Raw genomic sequence first — 17448 nt, 5'->3', positions numbered from 1 at the left:
AAAATAATTTCTTTCCATCAGTTTTCCAGATGCTTCTAACGACAAACAAGTTGAGAATAACAAATAGTGAAAACTTATAATTTTATAAATTAGTAAATTCAAGTATAGAATAATAACATATTTACACACTCCTTTATGTATTTTTAATTGATGAATTGTAGTCATACATCTTAATGGGGTACAAGATAGTGGAGGCATACAGAAACAAATCACTTATTTAGTCCTTCTGCTAAACTCTCCTCTCCCCCATTCCCTTCTCCTTCCCTCCTTCTCATGTTTGACTTAGTGACTGACTTTGATATGTTTGTGAATGTACATCGTGATAATCACAATACAATGTTTAAAGTATAGATGACCACATTGAAGGACAATATCTGAACAGCTATGGGGCTCAAGAAACTAAAGGTAGAAAGTGTTCCATAATATGGTTTATAACTGCCTTGTCAGTTTATAGCATAAAAAAATCTAGAAATATAACACTAAGACATGAAGATTTGGGTATACACAAAGCAGATTAAAATTAAATGAAATGGTTATACTATGTCATTCAGAAGTCTACTTGTCAAAGTCAATGACTCTACTCTTAGTTAATTACTTCTGCATGTAAAAGCTTGGTTATAACATCAACAATGATTACTTATATTTTGGAAAATAAATGTGCTGTTATGATAACTGATCAAATTATTTGACAAAGTGATTAATTCAGATAAACTGAGTTGGATAGAAACAAATAAAATTTGCACTAATATATTTTGTTACATATTTACATAAATTTAATTTTAATTATTAGAAAAAGTATACAGACTCACAGAGTTTAACTAAGTGCACTAATAAATGCATATTTATAAAACAAACAAAGAAGGTTTGTATTCTTTGGCCAATTTCTGTGTATCCTCTGTGTACTTTAATCATTAATTTTTTTAATATTTTTACTGGTACATTGTAATCAATCTTTATTTGGAATTTTGAGGGTCAAATTTTTTGAAAAAAAGGAAAGGAAAGGGTACATTTTATGTATTGTGCTTTTCTCCCTTTTTACTTTTTACCCTTTAATCAATTGTGTAAAGGGAGAAATACTCATGGTTTAAGGCTCAGGCAAATCTATTAGGCTTGTGTTTTATGACAAATTTTCTATAAGAATGTAAATATTATGGATGAAAGTTCTAAACATAGCATGGTAAACAAAATTTTAAATTATGAAAAGATAAAATAACAGCTGAAAGGAAAGGAAGATGGAAGGGTGCCTCAAATTGCTGATAATCAATCAACTAGAAAAAATCTACATCTGTGACCCAAACTCAGGTCAAATTTTATCTTGCTGAGGGTGGCCACAAACCTGCAATCCTTCTGTCTCAGTCTTCCATGTACTGGGATGACAAGTGTGCACTACCTCACCCAGAATAAAATTTTTAATGCCTAAATAAGTGGACGATAAATATAATTTGAAATAATATATAAGTATGCAGTAAGAGGTTCTAAGCACTACTTTGTCCAAAGACTAAAACTTTTAGCATTTTCAAATGACTATACTTTTTATGAATTTTTTTGAATCCTGATTCTTTTATAACTTCCAGTGTACAATAACAGAATACCTTTGCAATGTTATTCTCATTTCTTAAAACTAGCAGATGTAAGCCCGGCGTGGTGGCCCACGCTTGTAATCCCCGCGCTTGGGTGTCGGAAAGAAGAGGATCGCACAGGTTTGAAGCCAGACGCGGTGGTTTAAGAGACTCTGTTTCCAAATAAAAATATAAAAAATAGGTGTGGGAGTGTAGCCCGGAGGTAGAAGGGTTTCCAGGAACCCCAGTACCACCAAAAACAAAACAAAACAAAACCTAACAGATATAGAGTTAACATTAGTAAAAAAAAAAAAAAAAAAAAAAAAAACTTCTGTGCCTGCAAAATAATTTTAATAAAATATTAAAACTTTCCAAGTTCTAGACAAAGATGCTACATATAGCTCATTCACTGATTAATGTAAATGTCGAGGAGGACTCTACAGATGTGAATAGTACTGTGGATTCTAATCCTAGTCCACAGACTTTGGTACTGTCTAATCTCTGGTAAATTTTCAAGTCCTTTGAACCGTGGTTTTCTGGCTTGCAAAATGATCCAGTCTTGGAGACTTGAAAGAAGAAGGAAGATTCTGTGTACTCTCCATAAAACAGTTCCTTCCAGGTTTGTGCATATAATGGTAAACCTGCTGGTTCTTCTATATTCATAATGAAAACTGAAAATCTTCCTTCATAATTAAGTAATCCATAGAAAATGATGTTAATTTGTCACAAAGGAAGTTAGATTTTCAGAAGCATAATTTGGTTAATTGAAGGAAATAAACTTCACCACAGTGAACTACTCATTTATGACTGAAGACATACAAGACAGCAGATGTATACACAGTTTTTTTTTTTCAAAGCTTTCCTCATTCAATTCACCAGAAATTTCCAGGAGAGTGGTTGCTATCAACCCTCTTTCATAACACCACTTCACTCCATGAAGGAAAAGTGCAAGAAACGATAATGAATTCCTTTTTGGTGTTTTTTTGTTTGTTTGTTTGTTTCTGCTTGGAAGACAGAAAAGCTTACTTGCATCTGCATAAAACAAACACCGTCATCATTTTCTTATCTCTAATTTGTTCCACTGAAGTCCCATTGTTTCTTCAGATAGGAGATTTTTCTCCTGGGTCCCTTTTTCTTTGTAGACTGAGTATATAAACCTCTGTCTCTAATTATTGAGCCAGTTGGGTCGTTTCTGTGTTCCCACAGTGCACATTAGTGACCTCCTTTTTTTTCCCTTTAATCGGTTTTTTCCATTTTAGTAAAAAAAGACAATATTTCCATCTAAATGAGTGTCTTTGTGTGTGCGCACGTATGCATGTGAGTATGTGTGCATGCATGTTATTAAAAAAATAATGAATGTGTCTTTGAACTCGAGTTGCCTTCAAAATTCTTTCATTCTTCACCCCACAAGTCTCATAGGCATTTAATAATGTACCTGACTGAAGTATCCATAAATATTCCTTAATTGTTTTCTGCCAAAAATTCATATCCACAGAGAAAATATTTTTCTCTTCATTATCCTTTTCATGACGTCTTTGGCCTCTCTGTTTCTTATGCTGTATATCAGAAGGTTTAGAATTGGTAGCAAAAGCGTATAAAACACAGAGAGGATTTTAGCCCGATCCTGTGAGTAGCTAGAGCTGGTTCCCAGATAAGTAAATATCACTGTCCCATAGAAGAGAGTAACTACCGCCAAGTGGGAGGCACATGTGGATAAAGCTTTATATCTGCCTCTGGTTGAGTGTATTTTCAGGACAGTGATAAGAATGCCCAGGTAGGAACTAGCTACTATCAAAAAAGTAGTCACTGATGTTGCTCCGGAAAGGACAAGGAATAAAAGCTCGCTGTAATGGGTGTTGGAACAGGAGAGTTGAAACAGCAAGGGGATATCACAGAAGTAATGGTTGATGACATTAGGCCCACAGAAGGTCAGCCTGAGCAAGCTGCTTAGGTGAATGAGTGAGTTGGCACCGCCCAGCAGATAAGAAGCTGTCACCAGGGAGACACACAACCTGGGGCTCATGAGACCTTTGTAGCGGAGCGGGCGGCAAATGGCCAGGTATCGGTCATATGCCATCGTGGCCAAGAGGAAGCATTCTGTAGTCAGGAACATGCTCACAAAAGAATACTGAAGGAGGCAGCCATGGAAAGAAATGACTCTCTGCCCCACTATGTAGTTCAGCAACATTTTAGGAATAAAGACTGAGGAATAGCAAAAATCCAGAAAAGCCAACTGGCTAAGGAAGAAGTACTTGGGAGAATGAAGCTGGGCACTTGCCAGAATTATTGTGATGATCCAAAAACTGCCCACCACGGTGATGATGTAGATTGAGAGGAGAAGAGCAAAGAGGGCTATGTTTAGTTCGGGGTCATCGGTCAGGCCCAGGAGGATGAATTCTGTTACCAAGCTGATGTTTTTATCAGCCATTCAGGTGGCTCCCCTTGGAGGGACCTGCAGGGGACAAGATGAGAAAGAAAATAACAATAGAGCACAGCTTGGAGAGAGGAATTCAAAAAAAGAGGAACTTTGGAAAAGGGTGTGGCTTTAACTCTTAATGATGAGAATCCACAGCAAAAGCAAATCTTGCAAATGTAAAAGGCTAGTTGAATCAACAGCTTTAGTTGATTCTGGTGACTGGATGCAAACTGGTATTATCCACCAGGTGAGAAATCCTGTAGACACTGAATCCCCTGGAGAGGCCTAATAACATGGTTGCTGGGTTGTAGAATATTCCAGATTTCAGAATATGAGGCAGGAACTTCATCTTTTAAGGAAGAATCTCCTTTAAAAAAGAACAATATGAGAACACCAAAATTGCCCTCCATATATAAGGATTGATTTTTGAGACATTTAGATACGTAGAAATATTAAGTATTAAAACAATATGCATGTGAGTATTATATGGGTGAATACATATGCATTTGTACATGAAATCGAACAACTCTTATAGGGTATCTATTAAAAGAATGAGATTCAGGACTGTCTGGAATATAAAATGAAAACAAACATTCTATCATAATAATATATTATTACTTTTTTTTCGATACTGGTGATTGATTGAAACCAGGGGCATTCTACCTTCAAGCCAAATCCCCAGCTCTCTTTTTTTTTTATTTTTTATTTTGAAACTAATTTGCAGAGGGCCTCATAAGTAGCTGAGGCTGGCCACAAACCTGTGATCCTCCTTTTTCAGCCTCCCAAGTACTAAATAATTTTTCAAAACTAACTTGTTACAGAAAGTCATTCTTTCATTGTCAAACAATAGTTATAATCACATCTTCTGATTTGCTATAGTGTTGATTATCTAGTTATTTGTATCTGTGCCAGAAATTTTTCATACTACTTTGATTTTTTTATAATTATAAAACTGGATAATTTTTTTTTTTTTTTGGTGGTACTGGGGTTCCTGGAAAACCTTCCACCTCAGGCTATAATCCCAGACTTAATTTTATACTTTTTTATTTGGAAAAAGTGTCTCTTAAGGCAGCACGGCTGGCTTCGAACCTGTGCGATCCTCCTGTCTCTGCCTCCCAAGCACGGGGATTACAAGCTTGTGCCACCACGCCTGGTGGATAATTTCTTCTATATGTTATGATTCCTAAAGTCAAATCTTATATTAGAGACAATGCCTATGTTTGCTGCACATTAGACCACATGCAGAAAAAATGTTTTTTAATCCAGAAAAATTTATATAAATATCATCTTCTAGTTTAATCCTAGTTTATGCTTTATCATACAAACATAAACACATGAAATGTATGGCTCTATTATTTAATATATCTGTAAAGCACTAAGTGAAATAATGTTTAAGGGGGACTCTCTGTACTTCATTATATTTAGGAGTACATAAAATGCCACTACTTCTTGAGAGTTTTTAGTAAATGAAATAGCTATAGAACATTTTTCACATTAATTTGATAACTATATTTTCACTAAACATTTATTAATATGATATTTAATAGTAAATAATCTAAATTTATTTTAGGATAATGTTTCTATTACACTGATTAAAGAGTAATAAGGATGTGTTTATATTTCTAGTCTTACTACAAATATGTAAAATAAGCTATTCAAAAACAAAAAATTGAAAACAGTGCTGTAACAGTTTTGATCAAATGCAATTTCTTGAAACAGCCAGAATTTAAAAAGAATGACTGGTTACTTTTTTTACCCAATGTAGCTCATATTTTATGTCAAACTGGGGTTCCCGGAAGCCTTTCTACTTCCGGGATACACTCCCAGACCTATTTTATACTTTTTTATTTTTGGAAGCAGGGTCTCTTAAGCCAGTGCGGCTGGCTTTGAACCTGCGCGATCCTCCCAAGCGCGGGGATTACAAGCGTGTGCCACCACGCCTAGCATAATATGAGAAAAATTTTATGCATGACATTGGACTTTCCAAAAGCAGATTCTCTATTCAAAGTAAAACAAAAGAATAGAGAATGAGAAAACAGTGGGCATCTGTTCATAAACTTGACAAGTGACATTTTGGGTAAGCTAATTCTTAGATATATTATCGTTTGGGGTTTAGCAATATTTATTTAACTTTGATTTTCTTTTTATTTTATTTTATTTTTAAACAAATATTTTATTGAACATAAATGGTATACATTTAAACTATATTTGGTGCCCTCTACCCCCGCACCCCTTTTTTCCCTTCCCCCCTCCCACCAATGGTTGTCCAGGTTAACCATGTCATATTCATAATTTTACACATGTTCAGATGTAGACCCTCATTAATCAAGATCAGCCTTCCTCCTCTCCTGTCTTTCCATTCAAACTTTGCTGATATTTCCCCTCCATTATCTGGAGTCCCACTGGTATCCTCTGTGTTTCCTAGTTTGGGCATATTAGAGGAAACATATGTACCTTCTCCGTCTGTGCTTGGCTGATCTCACTTAACATAATGTTCTCCAGGGCTTTCCATCTTCTTGCAAATGATAAAATTTATTTTTAAATAAAGTGAATTTGTTACTTTACTTATTGGTGCCTTTAATTTCAATAATTTCATAATTGTTCCTTTAATTTTTATAATAGTATAGTAAAATAATAGTAGTTTTCATCTGTATTACCTTTTGTGTTGTGAGTGGGTTCCCCCCCTCCCTGGGAAATGGACTGAATTGAAGATTATGCTAAGCAACATTAGTCAGTCACAAAAAGTGAAGGGTCAGATGTTATCCCTCATATGGGGAATCTAGGAAGAAACTGGGACACAGGAGGGATTCCAGACAAAGGAGGAGAACCCGTAATGGTTTGATGGAGGAGACCTAACTGAGGGGGATGGAGAGGGGGGAAGACTTGAAGAGAGAAACAGCTCAATGGATATAATATACGCCCACAAACTTATCAAAGTGGGTCACTGTGCTGAGCACAAGAAGGTGGGGAGGGAGAAGGAGTGGGATGGGAACTGGGAAAGGGCTCAGGAAGTGATGTGTGTATATGACTCTATCACCTTGAACTTCAGCAAGATGTATGGTTACAATGCACCAATAAAAATTCATTCCAATGCAATACATAAATATCATTCAAAAATTCAGTTCTGGTAACTGCCAAATTTTTTCCTTAGATTTATCAAAATGCAATAGTATGTAGTGGTTGGTCTTAATTTTAAGTTATATCTTTAAATAAATCATTTTTAAAACGTATAAAAATTAAAGTAAAAAACTTTCAATGTAGCGACTTCAAAAAATGTGGAAAAAAACCCACACACTATTTGAAGAAATCCAGTTGCCTTAGGCAGCTGCTGACTTCTGTTTCATTTAGGAAAGGGAAGACATTTCAAGCAGATGCCTTCCCCTCACTTCATATTCACTGCCTCTACTGAGAGTCTCTCTATTTGTGAATCAGAAAAGGCATAAATTATCCGTTAGAGCAAAAAAACAGCACACTTACCTGGTGTTGAGAGGAATTCCTGATGCTTTCCTTTTAATTTCCTGATTGTTGGGTTTATATTTGGGTTTGGGCCTCTGGAGAAGGAATTCCCAGTGCGTGGTGAACACTGGATTTTACTCAAACAACTGTAGATAGGTCTATGGGGATTAGGGTCTCAACGCTCTTTACAAAGTGTATTAATACATATATTTAATGTTTTCTCATATATAAAGACAAATTACCACAGTTGTTTTGGCTTACCTATTTGAAACTCTACCAAAAATAAAAAAAGTAAAAAGAACTGAAATGATAAAATTAATTCTGCTTGGATAGTGTATAATTTAACTATATGCATATATTATCACATTTATATATATATATATATATATATATATATATATATATATATATATATATAATATACCACATATATTATTTTAGAAGACCTAAATTCTATTTGTTCAGGATCATATGATTTTATAAATTTATTATACTGGGTAGTAATTATAAAAATGTGTGTGTGTATATATATATATATATATATATATATATATATATGTTTCAATGTTAAATAATAAGAATAAATGAAAGAAATCTATATGTAGAATTTAAACTGTTTTAAAGAACATACATACTTAGATTTAGTATTAGAAGATATTTATCCAGTTAGAACACTAAGATATATAATAGAATCATCACTTTTGTAATTATATTAGTTGAACCTGGAAGAAATTTTTGGAATAAAGGTAGACAAATAATTGAAGGATAGAATAAAAATATCGGTAGTGGTTATTATAGTGTGAAACAGTGAGCTATAGGTTACACAAACAGAATAATAAGAACTATTAAATCACAATGATATATTGCATTCAAACAAACCAACACAACTGCATAAAAATATGGTGGTGAAAATATCTAGTGATTTTAAGATGGCATAGCTGTGAAGGCAGACTTACAGTAAATACTGCAATTGATTTTGCTACAATGATTGTTTCCTTTTGGAGGGAGTAAATGTGAAGAAAGATTCTAGAAGAAACGACTTCTTAAATGTCTGATGTATTCCAGATCTTCTGTCACCATTGTCTCTAATCGTTCTGTTAATATCTTTTTTTTTAATTTTTTTTATTGGTGCATTATATTCATACAACTTATTGGGGTAAAAAAAAACTTGTGTGTACAAACATGTACTCATCGCTGATTTAACCCCTACCCAAATCCCACCCCATTCCCTCCCCGTCCCTCCCTTCCTTGCTTGGCTTAGTGATTGACTTTGATATGTTTAAGTACATTGTGTGCTTTAGAGATTTTTCTCTTCCCCCCTCCTTTAGGTTGTCTTGTTTGCTCCTCTTTTCTCCCTAACTCTCACATATTAGGGAAAGCATCTGATTTCTTATTTTTTGTGACTGACTAATTTCACTTAGCATAATGTCCTCCAGTTCCATCCATTTCCCTGGAAATGACGTAATTGAGGTTTTTTTTGATGGCTGAGTAAAATTCCATTGTGTACATATCCCACAGTTTTGTAATCCATTCATCTGTTGATGGACATCTTGGCTGCTTGCATCAAACTATGTGATTCATATGGTGCACCTTACATGAAGTAGCCAGGGTATAAGAAACTCTTCCAAGTTTGCACCTAGAAAACTTCAGACTCGGGTAATCTAGCAAAAATGGAACAGTAGAGATGTATAAGAACAAAGATTGAAAATACAGGAATTCTCAGACTTTATAAAATATATCTAAGACCAGTGTAAGCTCTTATAGAGAGCATATATCTTTCTTACACTGAAAAAAATTGTCGTTATTTAATTTAGAGAATTTCAAGAGTGCATTCTATATCACTTTAGAATTTGGATGGGATGGCTATATGTGTCTCTGGTTTAAGAAATTTGGATTTGAATACAGGACATCTTTGACGTAGGACAACTGAAAATTACCATCATAGCTGGCATCAATGAGAACAAACCTCAAATCCTAGGGACATGAATTTTTTGCATGATTTAGGGTCCCTATATAAGTAGTAAACATGACCAAGGTACAAATGCAGTCATAACCAGGCAGTGCCATACACATAGGATGAACAAATAACACACATTTTTTTTCTTTCTTTTACTGGTGATTGAACCCAGGAGTATTATACTGCTGAGCTGCACTCCCAGTCATTTTATTAATTCATTTTGAAAAGTCTTGATAGATTGCTGAGGTGAGTCTTGAACTTGTGATCATCCTGTCTTAGTCTCCCAGGTATCAGTGTTTAAAGGAATGTGCCACCATGTCCAGCTACAAAGACATATTTGGCAGACATTCCCTGACATAAACATCTATCTGCTGGGTTCTGATTCATCCAGATGTAGATATTGAACAATATCCATTTTTAGATATGGGAATAGAATTACAAATGTCTATTCTCAGATCATTTTTCCTGATATTTTATATGCTAGCAGATTAATTGGCATCAGATACTTTATTGATGGAGTTCTCATTTATTTCTACTGATTAATAATATCAAACATTTTAGACCATTTAAGATATGCTTAACTAAGACTCATTCGATTTCAGAGTGTTACTATACTATATATTACATATAAATGATACTACAGCTTTATTTTCTTAACTTTTTATTGGTGCATTGTAGTCACACGTCTTAATGGAGTACAAGATGGTGGAGGCATGTGTGCACACATCACCCAATTAACCCTTATCTAATTTCCACCCTACTCTCTCCCTCTCCCTCCTTCTCATGTTTGGCTTAGTGATTGACTTTGATATGACTGAGAATGTACATCGTGTGCATTAGAGAATTTCCCTCTTTCCTCCTCTCATCCCCTCAGTTACGTCACCTTATTTCCTCATCTATTGTATTCCATTCTTCATATAGAGTTCCTCCTATTACCAATATTTTCCCTAGCTTTTGCATATTAGGGAGAACATCCAATTTCTTATTTTTTGTGTGACTGACTAATCTCACTTAGCATAATTTTCTACAGTTCCAAATGTTTCCCTGTAAATGATGTAATTGTGTTCTTTTATAGATGAGTAAAATTCCATTGTGTACATATCCCATAGTTTTGTAATCCATTTATCTGTTGATGCACATCTTGGCTGGTTCCATAGTTTGGAAATTGCAGCTATGAGCATAGATACACATGCATTAGTTTGGTAGTTTGGTTTTCATTCTTTTGGGTACTTACCCAGAAGTGCTATTGCTGAATTATATGGTAAATTCATTCCCATTCTTGTGAGGATCCTCCATACAATTTTCCAGTGGTTACACTAATTTGTAGTCCCACCAAAAATGTATTAGAGTTCCTATTTCTCCACATCCTCACCAGCATTTGTTGTTTTATGTGTTTTGAATGATTGTCATTCTAGTTGAAATTAATAGAAATCTCAGAATAGTTTTTATTTGTATTCTCTGACTGATAATGATGTTGAGCATTTTTTCATGCATGCTTTGGCCAATTGAATTTCTTCTTTCATGAAGTATCTATTTAGTTACCTGGTCTATTTTTTGATTGGGTTATTTAATTTTTTAGTACTGAGTTTCTTGAGTTCTTTATATTCTATATATTAGTCTTCTATTGGAGGAGTATGTGGCAAAAATCTTCTCTCATTGTGTTTGCTCTCGATTGAGGTTCTTGACAGTCCCCTTTGCTGTACAGAAGTTCTTCTGTTTAATGCAGTCCCACATACTGATCCACCTTTTAGTTTTGTGCCTTTGGGGTCTTGTTGAGAAAGTTTTTATCTGTGCTTATGTATTGCAATGTTGGACCTATGCCCTTTACAAAGATCCTCACGATATCTGGGTTAATTTCCACGCCTTTGATCCATCTTGAATTGACTCTAGTGCAGGGTGAGAAAGTGAGGTTTATTTCCATTTTTCTGTATACAGTTAAAAAGTTTGCCAGCACCATTGTTGAACAGGTTATCTTTTTTTCTAGTGTATGTTTTGGGCCCCATTATTTTTGAGTCTTCTAATCTGCTCCATTGGTCTATGTATCTGTTTTTGTGCCAGTGCCAAGCTGTTTTAATTACTATGGCTTTGTAATATAGTTTAATATCAAGTATTGTGAAGGAGATAGTACCACTGACAGTGTAAAAACTCAGAGGATTATAAAGACTACTTTGAAAAACTTCACTCCAACAAAATGAAAAATCTGAAAGAAAATGACAACTTCTTAGATAAATACAACATTCCTAAGCTGAGCCAGAATATATAGAAAGTTTAAACCAACCAATAGTAATCAAAGAAATTGAAATAGCAATAAAGGGCCCACTATAAAAAACAAAGCCCAGGACCAGATGGTTTCCCCAATGAATTTTATAAAACTTTTATAGAGGAGATAATTCCAATACTCCTTAATCTATTTTATGAAATAGAAACAGGTCTCTCCCAAATACATTCTATGAAGCCAACATCACATTAATACCAAAGCCAAATAAAGACAGCTCAAGGAAGGAAATCTACAAGCCAGTATGACTGATGAACTTGGATGGAAAACTGCTAGGCAAAATACTAGCAAGAGGCATTCAAAACCACATCAAGAAAATCATACACCATGACCAAGTAGGATTTATCCTAGGGATACAAGTCTCTCAACATAAAAAAATCAACCCATGTAATTCATAACATAAACAGAACCAAAGACAAAAATCAATTATCATTTCAATAGATGCTGAAAAATCATTAAACAAAATCCAACATTCATTTATGTTAAAAGCACTGCAGAAAATCAGAATAGAAGGAACATACCTCAACATCATAAAGGCAATCTACAATAGGCCCACAGCCAACATAATAATAAATGGGGAAAAATTGGGAGAATTAGCCCTAAAAACAGAAAAAAGACAAGGATGTTCATTATCACCACTTCTTTTCAATATAGCACTAGCGACTCTAGCCATAGCAATAAGGCAAGAAAAGAAAATCAAAGGAGTAAAAATAGGAAAAGAAGAAATCAAAATTTCACTATTTCCAGATAACTTGATTCTTACTTAGAGGACCCAACAAATTCAACCAAAAGGCTTATGGAACTGATCAACAAATTCATCATAATGTCTGGATACAAAATCAATCTTAAAAAAATCAGAAGCTTTTCTGTATACCAAATATAAATCTACTGAGAAAGAAATCAGAAAATACTTCCATTCAGGATATCCCCCCCACAAAAAAAAACAATTACTTAGGAATGAACTTAACCAAGGAGGTAAAAGACCTCTACAAAGAAAATTATAAAACAATGAAAAAGAAATTGAAGAGGACCTTGGTGGATGGAAAGAGCTTTCGTGTTAATCAATAGGCAGAAATAAATATCAAAATGACCATACTTCCAAAAGTGATTTACAGATTCAACTCAATACCCATTAAATTACCAAGGTCATTCTGCACAAACATAGAAAAAGCAGTCTTTAAGTTCCTTTTGAACAACAAAAAAACAAGATTAGCCAAAGTTGTTCTCAGCAACTCTGGCTTCATTTTGAAAACAGCAATATCTTGTTTGCTAATTCCCCTTTTTTTTAAAATCTGCCATCAGTCTTTCCAGTTGTCATCAGCATTTTAGGGAAACATTTTTTCTCATAAAAACACAGAAGGTTTTTATAGTATAAAATTTTATCTGTTTTTTAGCATGAGTTAAAGGTTAATACTAGAGAAAAAATAAATTTTTTTCTTACAAAATACTATATCTTCTCACACATATATACTTAGAAAAGTGCTATTTTATTAATCTTGTATTGATATTTCCTTCTTTTTTAGGATGTAATGAAAAATTTTGGGGGGTGGTATTGGGGTTCCTGGAAACCCTTCTATCTCCAGCCTATACTCCCAAACCTATTTTATATTTTTTTATTTGGAAACAGGGTCTCTTAAGCCAGCAAGGCTGGCTTTGAACCTCTATGATTCTCCTGTCTCCACCTCCCAAGGGTGGGGATTACAAGCATGCACCATCACACAGAGCTTCAAAATGGAATTTTAAGTAATCCAAATTATGGTGCTAATTTTTATTATCTTGACTGTATAATATTCCACGTTTTCATATTCTATGGTAAAATGTAGTAAATCATCTTAAAGTAATAAAAGAACTAACATTAAATTAGGTTTTTATTATTGTTACTATTTATTTTTATCTTCATATAAATAACACTTTGTTATAAACGCTTCTGTATGAATTTCTTGTATACATAAATGTAAAATATGTATGAGCCTTTAGGGTCAACATTCTAATCATATATTCAATTTCCTTGAAATTTGTTTAGGCCTACATGCAAGTTGTATGCTGTTGTTAAGTGATACTATTATCATTTCATATTAATTTCTATGAATTATTTTTAATATAATATTCATTATAATGTGCTACATTCACTTCTGTTTATGTACATATTGGTGAAGTTTGCTTACATAATTGTGGCTGTTTTTGAGAAGGAAAAATATGTCTAATCTTGCTAACTCTCAAAAAATATGAATTAATATTTATTGAGCCTTTAATGGTTTTGTGGTGTTTAGTCTACTTGTTTCTCATTATTTTAATATTTAAAACAAACTTGAAAAATTTAATATCATTTTATTTAAATGTAAACATATTATCTAGGATATTATATTTTTTCATATAGATTACAGCAGTTTGAAATAAGTATCATGGAATAATCAAAATTCGTGGGGTTGATTTTATGATGATACACTTGTATTAGACACAAAGAAAAGAAAAAAATGGATTTTCAAGTTTCTACTGTTTGGAATACTTTTCAGGTAATATTTGCTTAATATCTAAAAATGATGCTGGGAGATTTTTAAAGAAAAAGGAGGATTAAATCTCATCACAAATGATTCTCTCTTAGAGTTATTTTTTTCTAAACATAAAGAAAACTTTTTCAGAGTAAGCTTATTTTAGGTCAATAATATTTCTTTGTAAAGTAATAATAAATCATTGTGTTTTATTAATAAGTAAAAGTATCTTGTATTATTTGATTTCATGTATAGAACTGGAAATTGAGTCAAGAAATGGAGAGATTTCTAACCACTGGGAATAGAAAGTTACTAAAAGATCCCCAAATTATTTCCCTGAGCATTTTAAATGTGTGCATTTATTTATTATTTATTTGTTTACTTATTTTGCAGTACTGAGTATGGATACTAAGGGCATTCTACCTCTGAGCTCCCCCCCCCCAATCCTGTTTTTGTTTTTGCTTTTGTTTTTTATTCTTTACTTTGAAAAAGAATCTCACTCAGTTGTGGAGAGTTTCTCTAAGTAGCTGAGGCTGGAGATAAACCTGTACTACTCCTGTCTCAGCCTCCCAAGTACTGGGATTACAAGAGTATACCACCATGCTCAGTTAAATGTGTGCATTTATTTTAAATTATAACTCTTTGTAAATAATTCAGGCTACATTTTGAAAGATATATTTGTCCAACTTCTGAGTAAAACAGGTATCAATACTTTTTTTTGCTTTGAACATATTTTAATTTTATGCTCAACAGAGGGGTCAATATAAAAGATATTTTATTATTCATAAATTTTAGTAATGTATTTGAATGTACACATTTCTAAATGTATTTATATGTAGATATAAATAGATATACTTACATTCACTTTTATTCTTATAAAGGGATAAAAATGTCATCAATTGTCTAAGACAACTATCCTAACTCTGATCTAGTTTTGAGGCTAGTTAACACAATTACTTGCCATATTCCCTGTAGCACATTATTCTTTAAGACCTTTCTTTTTTCTTTTTTTTTTGGGGGGGGGTAATTGAATCCAGTTGCATTGTACATCTGAGCTACATCCCCAGCTCTATTTTCTTTTTTATTTTAAAACAGGGTCTCACAAAGTCGCTAAAGACTTTACTAAATTGTCCAAATTAGCCTCAAACCTGCAAATCTCCCATCTCAGGCTCCTAAATACTGAGGTTACAGTTGTGCACCCCCACACCCAGATTATAGCTGTAAAACACACGGCTACAACTGAACAAGCCATAAGGTTCCAGAGGGACTGAAGAGCTCTGCAGTGAAGCTGGTCAAATTATGTTATATGGAGCCAGGCGTGGTGGGCACGCTTGTAATCCCAGCTTTAGGAGGCTGAGACTGGAGGACAGCGGTTCACGACAGCCTCAGCTACTTAGTGAGGCCCTCTGCAACTCAGTGAGACCCTGTTTCAAAAGAAAGAATAAAAAAAAAAAAAAATACTGCAGAGTGTAGCTCGTAGGTCAAAAGCCCCTGGGTTTCATCCCCAGACCTGCAAGAAAAAGAAAAAAAAAAAAAAAAAAAGTTAAATGCATGCATGAATGGGTCAGAATGAAACTTACCACTCTGTAAAATTAATATTCAGCAATAAGAAAAAGTTTACATCATTATACAAAGCACTGGTTTGTGCCCTCCCACTGTGTACAGTGTAGGGCACGGGTGTGCAGTCAACAAGGGACATGTCTCACATCCATGGCTCTTTTCACAGCGTCCTTCACTTCCTGGTTCCTCAAACTGTAAATCAGCGGGTTTAGCATGGGAATTACCAGGGTGTAAAACACAGACACCACCTTCTCCTGTTCCAGGGAGTACTGAGAACTTGGCTGAATGTAGCTGAAGCTTATGGAGCCATAAAATAAGGTCACAGCTGTTAAATGCGAGGCACAGGTGGAGAAGGCTTTCTTTCTACCTGCTGCAGAGCGGATCCTCAGGATCGCGGCGACGATGAAGATGTAGGAAACCATTACGGCCATACAGGTCATCATTGCAATGACTCCCGAGAAGATTAAAAGCAGCAGCTCGTTCATGGAGGTGTCGGAACACGACAGCTTTAACAGGGGGGGAAGGTCGCAGAAGAAGTGACTGATGACATTCGGTCCACAGAAAGACAGTTGCACCAAGCCGATGGTGTGCGTCAGGGAGTTGATTAAACCTCCCACAAACGACCCACACACGAGCACAACGCAAACCATTTTAGTCATAGCCACTGTGTAAAGTAAAGGGTTGGCAATGGCCACATAGCGATCATAAGCCATCACTGCAAGCAAAAACCCCTCAGTGGTAAGGAGGGATACAAAGAAAAAATACTGCACGATGCACGCAGAGAAGGAGATGGTCTCCCGTTTAGCAAAGAAGTTCAGTAGCATTTTGGGTGCAAAAACCGATGAATAGCAGGCATCGACAAAGGACAGACAGCTAAGGAAATGGTACATGGGCGTGTGGAGTTTGGGAGTGATCTGGATTAGAAAGAGCATCCCTAAATTGCCCACCAAGGAAATGGCATAGATGAGCAGGAACAAGACGAAGAGGACCACCTTCAGCTCAGCACGGTCTGTCAGTCCCAAAAGGATGAACTCGGTAACCAGTGTAAAGTTGACATCCGCCATGTATTGGAGCTTCTTGGTCCCTGTTGATGATGGAGAAACGGAAGTAAACAGCACAGTGGTACAACATCAGTACAAGTTGAGGCTGATAAGTGATAGCTATGTGAGCTTCAGTGGCTAAGTGTGCATTAAGCATGAGTGAAGCTGTGAGCTCAATATCCAACACTAAGAAAAAAAGGATGAAGAAACTATATTATGGCCTCTTAACCTGAAATACTACACTTATGCCTGCGTGATTAGTCCTTCCTTTCTTCCTTCTCTCTCTCCCTTTCTTCTTTCTCTCTCTTCATCCTTCCTTCTTCTTTCCCCTTCTTTTATTTGTGTTTTAATTTAATTTTTTAGAGCTTGGGTTTGAAGTCAGGGCCTGTACAAGCTAGGCAAGTGCTCTATTACAGCCAACCCTTCAGATATTTTTTTAAAGAAAGATGTGACAAAAGGCAGGACCTAGTATCCATAACTTCTGAAGTCACTCTTAAATAATTGCAAGAGGCACTGGCTTCTGAGAAGTGCACCTACTAGGGAGGGTGAGTGGACATCTGGAGCTAGACTACGAGGCATGATAAAAAAGCTCCGTATAGTTGGGCTTTGGAATCCAACAGAAATACTTAACTGAGTCTCTGGAAACCATTCTTTCATTTTTCCGAGAGATAGTAACATAAATTTTAAAAAATCAAG

At 34.9% G+C, this 17448-nt stretch overlaps 1 protein-coding gene across 1 annotated transcript in view; it reads right to left on the bottom strand.

Moving 5' to 3' along the window:
- The window catches only part of LOC308259896 (uncharacterized protein), a gene marked incomplete at both ends in the record, with an annotated part of 28405 nt that extends 11629 nt beyond the window's left edge, over window positions 1-16776 (bottom strand). The window contains 4 exons of the mRNA XM_080691219.1: window positions 2995-3115; window positions 3226-3967; window positions 7453-7526; window positions 15859-16776. Of these exons, the coding sequence (XP_080547345.1) occupies window positions 2995-3115; window positions 3226-3967; window positions 7453-7526; window positions 15859-16776 (1855 nt within the window). The remainder of the gene's footprint in view (window positions 1-2994; window positions 3116-3225; window positions 3968-7452; window positions 7527-15858) is intronic.
- Window positions 16777-17448: the final 672 nt, after the last annotated feature.

The sequence above is a fragment of the Muscardinus avellanarius genome (assembly GCF_963383645.1).
Source record: "Muscardinus avellanarius genome assembly, chromosome: 1".
Lineage (NCBI taxonomy): Eukaryota > Metazoa > Chordata > Mammalia > Rodentia > Gliridae > Muscardinus > Muscardinus avellanarius.
This window is presented reverse-complemented; position numbering and strand designations above follow the sequence as displayed.